The 10,495-nt window shown below is 39.3% G+C and overlaps 1 protein-coding gene across 1 annotated transcript in view; it reads right to left on the bottom strand.

Moving 5' to 3' along the window:
• Window positions 1-9,483: 9,483 nt before the first annotated feature.
• The window catches only part of LOC133157053 (guanine nucleotide-binding protein G(o) subunit alpha-like), a 45,643-nt gene continuing 44,631 nt past the window's right edge, over window positions 9,484-10,495 (bottom strand). The window contains 2 exon segments of the mRNA XM_061283294.1: window positions 9,484-9,888; window positions 10,230-10,383. Coding sequence (XP_061139278.1) covers window positions 9,701-9,888; window positions 10,230-10,383 — 342 coding nt within the window. The 3' untranslated portion in view covers window positions 9,484-9,700.

Raw genomic sequence — 10,495 nt, 5'->3', positions numbered from 1 at the left:
GGCACCCAGAATTTACTTGTGTATTTTTTCACAAATCTGAATATTTTAGTCAAGCCTAACTGGTGTAACTAATGGTTCATTGTAACTTAATATGTTTTGCCTTGTTGTGACAATGACAATGGATAAGCACAGTGTTTTTTAATTCTGACTTTTTAACTCAAGATACAGGTCTGGTGCGATTACTCCTACGACTATTACCCCGGCTTCCGTGTGAACACAAAACAACAATGGGACACGAAACTCATGTAGCCTGGAGGCCTAGTAAAATGGGTGTCAAAGGATCTAGAAGCCAGTTGAGGTTTTCATTGACTGAATGGCTTTCATTCATCTCCGGTTGTACATTTTTCACTAAAAACAAAATCACATTTACATCTGCTGGCGCCAGGTTGCAGGGCAACGAGTCTGAGTCCAGACTTCACAGTTTCTGAAACTGTCTCTGGATCCAAAGGAAAGACAAAAGGCCAGACCAAGGTCTGAGATTGTTCCTAGGTTTTCCCCAAGGTCTTCTCCAAAGGTTTAACATGCATGGAATGTCTGCAAAATAAAATCACAATAAAGAACATCAATTCCTTTCCAACAGTGTAAATAACGAGTAAAGATTATTAGCCTTGAAATGAAGATGTCACGTCTACACGGCCGGACACAGTAGTAGAATAAGTGGAACATTAAACATATAGTATTGTCAGATGTTTATTGTTCCCCTCATTGTTATTCAAGGACACACACACACAGCAGAATTTGGCCTTCATTTTCCGGTGCGGATAATGCTGCGTCCCTGGAAATGGCCTAATAAATATTTAAAATGCATCAATAACACAGAAAAGCTAATGACGCTACAGTGGCAAGGAGCTGACTCGGGATAACGTTCTTGAATCAGTTCTTTGAGGTCGGAGCGTGTGTTCGCTTATTGTTATGCTAGGTGTCGTCCGCTCACGCTGTCAGCTCAAGCGAGACTGAAAACTATTTCTGCTCTTGCTGCACTAAAGCCTTAAGTAAATAATTAATGAGCCCAAAATATTTCAAAGATATTGACAATGCACTACTTTCACCATACCGCTGCTGCTTCTCTGCCGCTTAGGAAGGCCTTAGACAACTTTTCTCGTTTCCTCCGTAGTCGATGAAATGGAGAACTCAGAAATTGTTTCTACTCAAAAAAATACTACAAGCACAACAGACCCAAAGAGTTGCTTTGAAAAGTTTATTGTTTATTAAGAAAAAGGAGACTGGTTCTCGTTACTTGGACGACATCCATCGCTTACTGTTGACATAATATCCACAGACAAAAACGCAGACATATCAGTACAGAGCAGGGGAGCCGTGTTGATGTATGTATGTTTATTCTTGGTGTCAGACGGTGGCATCCCGTGGCTGACAGACAAATTTGGAATGGCGCATGGTCTAGTCATTTAGTGTATCAGTTACAATGTTTGGTCAGCCAGTCTGTCTGTCTGTCTGTAAATTTGGCTGGCTGACTGTCCACTTTTTATTCATGTCTGGAACCGAGACACACAAACACGCACGCACGCACGTACTGAAAACCACAAACAGAAGTTGATCTATTTAGATTCAAAACAAATTGTATGCGAGAAAGAAATCACAACATGCAATCATGTCATCCATTTTGGAACATTATTATGAAACTCTTCGAATTAGACACCCTGCAACGATGCATTTTAGCAATGAAACTGGTTTATTCCTGTAATTACTAAAGAATATCTATGAGAGGCCTTCAGGGTCAGCATTCAGGATCTCACACACTCCTGAATGATCTCATATTACACAATGCTGAAACGTTTTGACAAAAACTACTTTTATTTTTTTTAACTCACATACATGACTGAATTCCCTTCACTCAACTACTGAGCGACACACAATGGAAATGCATATCCGCACTGTCACCTGTCGCTCCCCCCAGGACTCCTGACGATACAAACTGCACATTATAGCTCCACTTGTAAAACACTCTCACGCGCACTAATTAACACGCACTAATGTTTGTACACCCAGAGTATATGCAAATTGCATTTGAAAACGAGAGCCGTCCCTCTTTACTTTCAAAGCTTCATTCTGTAAATTCACTTACATCTCTTTCAAACAATGATAAATCATAACGATCAAAAATAGGTGCAACATTCAACTTCTAAAACAGCAAAAGTAGTCCTTTAGGTTGACAGACGCTGAGTTTAAGGTTAACTTTAACGCCCTCATGCGGCGATATACAAGAAGACACCCTACAAAGCAGCGTTTCTCAAATTGACGTAAAAGGCAACCATTAAGGACATCCTCACACATGACCTGTAAGCACAGAGAAATAAAATGATTTCAATTTTAATTGAAATCAGACACTTTTAAGTTTACAAAGGACCAGTGCATAAACAAGAAACGGAGAAATTGTTTTATTATTTTGAACGTGACCTAGATTTAATGCCGTTTAATCACCCTTCCACCAGAAAAAAGAAAATAATTTGTAACAAAATAATCAAGTAGTCAATTTTGCCTACTCATCTTGTTCAGGGTCATGAGTGCATCAATCTGTCTGTCCATCTATCCCATGCTGGATTGGTCATCAGTCGATCACATATGCACAGACATCATTAAATCTGTTAGTTTATAAATTGGACCCTGGAAATTGGGTACATTTGACCCAATTTTGGTACGTGTGTGTGTTTGTGTATGCATGTTTCTGTGTGTGGTACATGACTTGGGTACATCATCAAATGCGTGTTCAATTATATAAACAAATTAAAGTGCAGTGTCTGAAAATTCTGAGCTGGCTGGTATCCTAGCAACAGAAGGTTAGTGCTGTGGTGCTATAAATATCCATTTGATGTGTATGCGTGTGTGTGTCTATGTGGGTGGTGCGGATGTGTGTGAGTTAATAGCTGCAAAGACAGTATTTTTTTTTCTGCACGAACAATATTCATTGAGTCTTGAAGCTAACTATCTGTCTGGTTAATTAAGTGCCACCGGTGTTTCTCCTCGTCCAGAATGAGAAGGACTAATAGAGCTGGGTGACAGAAATATGATGAATGAGAATGAAACAGGCACGGTGGTGTCAAAAAGAACAGGCCTGCAGCAGAGAGCAAAAAGCTCAAATACACTGTGAGGTTGTTTTTATATTAATCATCTCCATGTACAGATTGGCTTCTGTAACATTTGTCATTTTAAAATGGACGTGGGATTAGATGTACAGTTCAATTAATAATGTCCGTTTCTGCTTTTAATTTTGTTTAGGGCTTCAGAGAGGGCCTGGCTAGCTCACCACATTCACATGCACAGGAATAAAATTTGACCAAACGTGCATGTCTTGATCTGGTTTCTCGTTTTTTGCATGTGAGGCATGGCATAAAACAATACAGACAAGAAAACTGGGCGTGGTGGTGCTATGTCCACGTTCCACCACTAGATAGAGCACCCCATCTATAAGAAAAGGCAGAGATGGGCAGACAGAAAAAGAGGACAGGAAAGGCAGAAGCCTGGAGGAAAATTTTAAACCGTATTATCCATCCATTCGTCCGTCCGTCCGTCCGTCCGTCCGTCCGTCCGTCCGTCCATCCATCCATCCATCCATCCATCCATCCATCCATCCATCCATCCATCCATCCATCCATCGCATATTTTGCCTGTGTTTTGTTCCACAACAGTCATATTAAGAAGACAGAATGGTCATTACGTGTGAATGAGCGTGAATAGTTGTCATCCATTCCAGGGTTCTTGCTGCTGGGTTCATCAACACCACCATCATCATCATCGCAGCAATAAAGATATGCAAAAATTGATTTTGAATGCCACCCTTTCGGTTTTGAAATGAATTTTGACTGTATTGCACTGTCAACAGGATGAATCAACTGATAATCCAATTGAAATGATAGTAATATGTAAAATGTTTTTGTGATGCGTTTCAGCAATGTAATGTGGTTAAAAATGTTCAAGCAACAGACATTTCCCAAGTAATTAGAAAGAACACGGAATGTGATTGAAATCTCTTCTTTCCACCCGCACTCATTTTGTCTCTGTCACTCACATTTTCTCTGTGTGTGCCTTGAAGCCAGTAAACCGACCTTTTCCTTGCAGCAAGTGTTCCGCCATTGACAATGAAAGGCTCCTTTTTTTGTCAGATACATCCGCCCAGCTCTGCCTCCTATTGCTCCACATTATTTGTGTCTGTCAGGCCTCAGCTTCTTTCTCTTCTGTGGGTTACACTTCATCTCGTATGATCTGGAGAAAAACAAGTCTCATCTCAGTTCTTGCCTTTGCATGATTCCCCTCTGCTCGGGTTGCTTTGGGGGGACTGCACTCCAGAAATTTGACTTATCTTGGGTTCACTGAGAACTAACTCGGGAGCAGAAGTGAATGTCAGGGTGACAGGTTGCATCCACTTTACATTCGGACAAATGTACAATTTCATAATCACATGCTGTAGAGAAAACAGACACTGAAGATCTCGTACGTACATTATACTGATTCTCTGCATTTGAGAAAGTTCATCTGATATTCTAAAGCAAAACTATGTCGCTTTACTTTTAAATCCTCAGAACACTAGTTTGAATCACGACAGTAAAATAGAGAGTGACACCTGTGTGACTGTATTATTGCCCTGGATTTCTATTTTGTTTTATTTTGATACACAAGATACAGTAAATTCTGGACTTTGTTGGAATAAGGGTAGTACATACTTCAACCTTCTATCACCTGTTTGTTTGTTACGGTTGTATCGGTCAGGCTGCCACAATGGCTAACAAGGGTGAACAATAACACCAGCGCTAATTTGGGGTTCATGAAAAATGTGGAGAAGAACCTGCAGCACTCTGAAAAAACACCAGTCATCCATTTTCTGCTCTGCTTGTCCTCATTAAGGTCACGGGTGAGCTGGACTCAATCCCAGATGCCTTTGGGTGAGAGGCAGTGTATGCCCTGGATTGGTTGCCATTTCCTACGGGGCACATATATATAAACAAACAACCATTCACATTCATGTTCACACGTACAGTCCCTCGATGGAGAAAAATAATTTGCTCACCCTGCTCTTGAAATAGCATCAATTTTCTTCTGCTCTCAACGAAATGAACAACATGAATAAAGTGTTATTCTGGCTTTAAACTGCTGACCAAGTAACACATAGTCACAATTTTGTTTGGGTTGGACTAAATCGATGCCAATTATTTGAGTTGACGCAAACTTGACACAAACCCTAAGGCAGGACTGGAAAGGACTGTAGGTGGAAATAAGCACCCCCACTCAGATTCATGTGGGGATGCAACCTACGTTGTCTACATGCAAACAAGAGAACTACTAGAGCGTCACTGACTTACATTATTTCTAGTATTTCCCAAATCACTGGTAAGATAAATGATTCCCCTGCTGTCATTGCAGCAGGTTTGGGCTGCCTACTGTCGAGCGCCCTCTGGAAAGCAACGAGCGCTCATTAAAATGCAATTGATGAGCTCCAGTGTTTCATTAATGTGATGTGGCTTGATCCTCAATCTTATTTTAGACATGGTGCCAAAGGTAATTGTTATCTTGAAGGGTTTTGGTTCACAAATGATGATGCTACCAACCCATCACACATTACATGTTTTTTTACAGCTTTACAAAATAAATACCAATCTACCATGAACAAATAGGGCACGCTGCTGAGGGAATGGTCCCAGTTGACCTCAGTCATGGCCAATCAAAACAGTTCCACTCATTTTCTCAAAGCTAGTCTCGTACTACAGTCTTGACATGGAGAGAGCATATCTGCACTGCTAAGTGGCCACTTGGAGACTGCCTCCAGCCATGCCAGCCAGTGGGATGATTCTAGAAATGTAATATTGATAACAATACTAATACCGTATTTTCCGGACTATAAGGCACACCTAAAAACCTAAAATTTTCTCAAAAGCCTACAGTATGCCTTATAGTCCGATGCGCCTTATATACGGAACAAATTCCTAAATTTAAACTGGCCCAAAGCATTGTGTCATGAAATCAATCATAAGTGGCCCGCTGAAGACTATGAATCATGAATCAAAAAGACTATGGATCATTATTTTGTACTTATAAAGTAACTTGTTGCGTCTAAGGTTGAAATAAAAAAGATAAAATGGAGAATGATTTGATTTGGATAAAAAATCTGACATGATGCATTAACCGTGCACCTTATAGTCCGGTGCGCCTTATATAAGGACAAAGTTTTAAAATGGGCCATTCATTGAAGGTGCGCCTTATGGTCCGGTGCGCCTTATAGTCCGCAAAATACGGTAATGTGATTAGCTTGACTTTTTGCCACTAAATTGGTGCTCTTATGGACACATCTCCAATGACGCATTTTCTGCTGCTCTAACACACCCAGCTCTACAAAGCATCTACGACTCCATTCACATGAGAAGGTTCAAGCGGCAAAATGTGACATGTTGCTTACATGAGCCAAAATACTTAACGACAGCAATTTTTCCACACTGCATTTCTACTTCCACAAGAAGTCATTTACTTGCCTGTTAGATCTTCTGTTTTTTTAAGGTGATGAAAATCATTTTTGCCTTTGACCCTGTCCTTGGTGTCTCACCTGCATGAGAAATGGCCACCTTCACCAACAGGGTAATTTCAGTTAGACATGAAAGAGCCTGTGCAAATGTATAATTCCTGATCTCTGCTATATGTTAAGTCTTAAATAGTGGAAAAAGTGCTGTATTTTTCACTTTCTCATACCTGATCTCTGTAGTCATGACCTCAACGCCATCAAGACACTCTTGGGAACCTGTTGCAGGTGCAAAGGGGGTCCCAACTCTATATTTTAGCTCCTGTACAGTACACAGTATGCATAACCAACTGTCACAAAAGTACTGGGACAGTTGGCTGTGTTTGTGCATAACAGTCAAACATTGAGAGGGTTTATACACAAAAGACAAATCAGTGAGTTTTTCTTGTAGTCATGAAAACAGTGGCTTTTAATGTAAACACTACATTCGATTGTTTTTTCCATCACGGACATCCCACATGAAATAACAACCATTCACTAAGAGGAGGGAGAGAGAGAATAAGCTGCACAGAAAAAAAACATTCACTGATTTGAGAACAGAAATCAGAAAAAAAACAAATGAAAGTATCAAGAACAGAATGCAAATAAAAAAAGAAGCTATATAATGTCATTATACACACTTGCTTTCTCTTTTCAAAACTTTAAATCAAGACAAGAAAGAGAGGGCTACATTGAAAGACTGATGAAGGCTAACATAGACATGGATAGGTAAGAAATTTTGATATTCATGTATTGTGTGTGAGTGTAAATCTGCATGTGTGTGTGTGTGTGTGTGTGTGTGTGCGTGGCAACTGTGCTTTTCTTTGTAGACCTGAAAGGTGTGTCAAATGAATAAGTAACAGGGGAAGGAGGAAAAAGAGGATGGTTTTACATCGCCATGTAAGAACATGCGGCATCACTAACAAGCGGACGCAGCAAGAAACCTGTTCCCCGTGAAAGAACAGTAATTTTTTTCTGAAATAATAAAAAATAGATATCGTTATCGTATCATTTAATCGTTCCGAGTCAGGCTAAATGCGTTCTAATGCAGGGAAACAGGCAAAACAGTAACGATAGAGAAGGAGATGGGGCACAGTTCCAAGCAAATACAAATTGTTTTTTTGAGATCACCGTGGCCCCTAATCAGCTTGCTGTCTAGCTGGAACAAATTGCAAAATGTGTTTTATTTTACAAAAGGGAGATATATAGAGGGAAAAAAAAATCTGTAGCTACAAACCACAGGAAATATTGTAGAATATTACAGGACCATGGTGACCATTATGTAATACTCATGTTCATTTCTGTCACAGGTGTGATTTTTAAAAATTCAGATTTTTTTTCTTAAACAGTTTGACATTGATGTTGCTGCAAGAATTTCCCTATAAATCTATAACAGTGTCTTTCCAGCTTTCAAAACCTTAATCGTCATAACTGTTTATACAGTAGCTGGTTGAATCCAAGAAGAAACCATCTGTCTCCTAAGCACGGCACTGAATCAATTGCAGCGGGACTCTTCTGGTTGTCTCACAAGACAATTTGTCACTAATCCAAGCGGACTTCATCAGTTCATACATATATGGGCTAAGGGGCGACAACAAATGTCTTCAAAGAGAACCCAAACAGTCGGGTCGCCTTGACAATGAAATGATCCCGATGAGACTCTTCGCAGCTATCTCTCTCCCTAAATCACTGCACTTATCCTGCCAATTTATTTGAATAAATATATTCTATCCAAAGTGCTTTTCTTCGGTTTTCCATTTTTAAGGACTTTTTAAAAACTATTAACAATATGCGTGTGGATCTTATCTTCTTCCAGTTTTGGAGTAACTGGTCACTTTATACAAAGGCTGGAGTAATATCATGCTATACATGTCAAGAGCGGGGAGGGAGAGAGGGTTTATGACAACCTCACCCCCACCTCACCTCCAATAATAGCCGTATGCCAAGGGTGCCATGCATGGATGGACGTGAAAGACGTAAAGGCAAGACGGTGCATACTGTAAATGTGGAGAAAGAGAAACCCATAGATCGAGTATGTCTGGGATAGAATGTGATCATCAATAAATTAATTCATTAACCATTTTCAAACCAAGACCAAACTTCCTTACATTGAGAATATTAGTAGAGGTTATAATAGTGAGAAAGGTAGTTATAACGTGTACTCACTTCTAAAGGCATTACTATCTACAGTACAGTACCTGCATGTGTCACCTGGCACTGCTTCCCATTGGCTGTCAGGCTAAAGCCAGCTTAGGAAACACTTCTTGTCCATGCCAGGACTCCTTGTGGAACAGTAAAGTCATACTAGTTGGACAGAAAATGTCCCACAAAGGTCTCCAAAGCGTCTTTGCTAATGTAAACAAAAGACCAATGTTAAATTAATCTGTGTTTGACAGCTTCATTAGGTCTTGAGTGTTTTTCAAAGGTTTTGATTGGCTGACCTGTTTGATATAGTGATAGACATTTTCACATATTTATTTAAAATCGTTCCTACATAAGCACTACTGTTGCAAGAAGCAAAATAATATACAACAAATGTGTCAGGTGAGACAAACTGTGGATACAAATCTGTGTACAGGCTGTTGATGTAATAAATATAGACATTATCAACAAAAACAAAAGACAATCCATATCCAAGGTAATAAAAAAAGATGTTTTGTTAGCAACATAAGACACCACAGGAAAAAAAAAATGATTAGAAGAGAGACTTTCATCAAATTTGTTCAAGACGGTTTCAAGGCTGCAGAGTTTTGTGTTTTCTTCCAAAACACATTGGTTTGTTTGCTTGTCAGCAGGCCAGAGAACATTGGTGGGGAAGCAATGGACAAACTAATATATATAATATATATTATATATATAATATATACTATATATATATATATATATATATATATATATATATATATATATATATATATATATATATATATATATATATATATATATATATATAACATACATACATACATATATATATACATATATAGTGTATTTATATATGTATGTCTAATATATTTTTTATTATCCTCATTAATATATACCTAGCTGCATTTTTCTTCATCTTTTTTTAATCAGCATTCATTAGCATCATCATTTCCACACCAGTGTCAGAAGAGACGGGTTGAGCAGGAGGACAAAGTGGAAGAGGACAGGTAAGGAAAAAGGAAGGGGCGGGTAGGTGGGGGTATTACATGGATGTGCTTAGTACAAGCCACATCCTCGGAGGTTGTTGGCGATGATGATATCGGTCACGGCATCAAACACCACCTGGATGTTCCCTGTATCTGTGGCGCAGGTCATGTGACAGTAGATTTCCTTATTCGGAGAGCGGTTTTTGCTCTCAAATTGTGCTTGGATATAAGCTGCTGCGTCGTCGTAGGTGTTTGGTCCTGGGGAAATACAGGGAAAACAAGGAACACTTAGACATGAGGATCCTTAAATCTCAGATCTGCGTCATTTGGGTTGTAAGAGACAGTTTGCAATTTTCAAACAAATCACTTTGGTTTTTCACTTTTGTGAAAACTGTCAGTATACTGTCCCAAAAGAAACATCCTGGAGGAAAATCAAGCAATCAAAGAAAGAGGGTGTGGCCTATGAAGTGTCAGATGTTGCGCTGACTCAAGCTTTGCAGAACCTATCGTGGAATGCTTAATTCTGCTTGGCATTAAAAGAATGAGGATAACTTCAGTATATCATCTATCTCCATGCATTCGGTGGAAATGACTCTTACCTGTGTATTCAGGGAAACAGATGCTGAGCGCCGACTTCTTGATCTTCTCTGCAAACAGATCTTTCTTATTGAGGAAGAGGATGATGGAGGTGTCGATGAAGAATTTGTTGTTGCAGATTGAGTCAAACAGCATCAGAGACTCGTGCATGCGATTCTGTGGAAGAGAAGACAAAGTTGAGTTTTCCATATGTATACAAAGATTTGCAAGACAATGGAAGACGGATACTCTTTCTGGATTAAAAAACACAAAAATAATCACACATCAA

Source organism: Syngnathus typhle, linkage group LG7 (assembly GCF_033458585.1).
Source record: "Syngnathus typhle isolate RoL2023-S1 ecotype Sweden linkage group LG7, RoL_Styp_1.0, whole genome shotgun sequence".
NCBI lineage: Eukaryota > Metazoa > Chordata > Actinopteri > Syngnathiformes > Syngnathidae > Syngnathus > Syngnathus typhle.
This window is presented reverse-complemented; position numbering and strand designations above follow the sequence as displayed.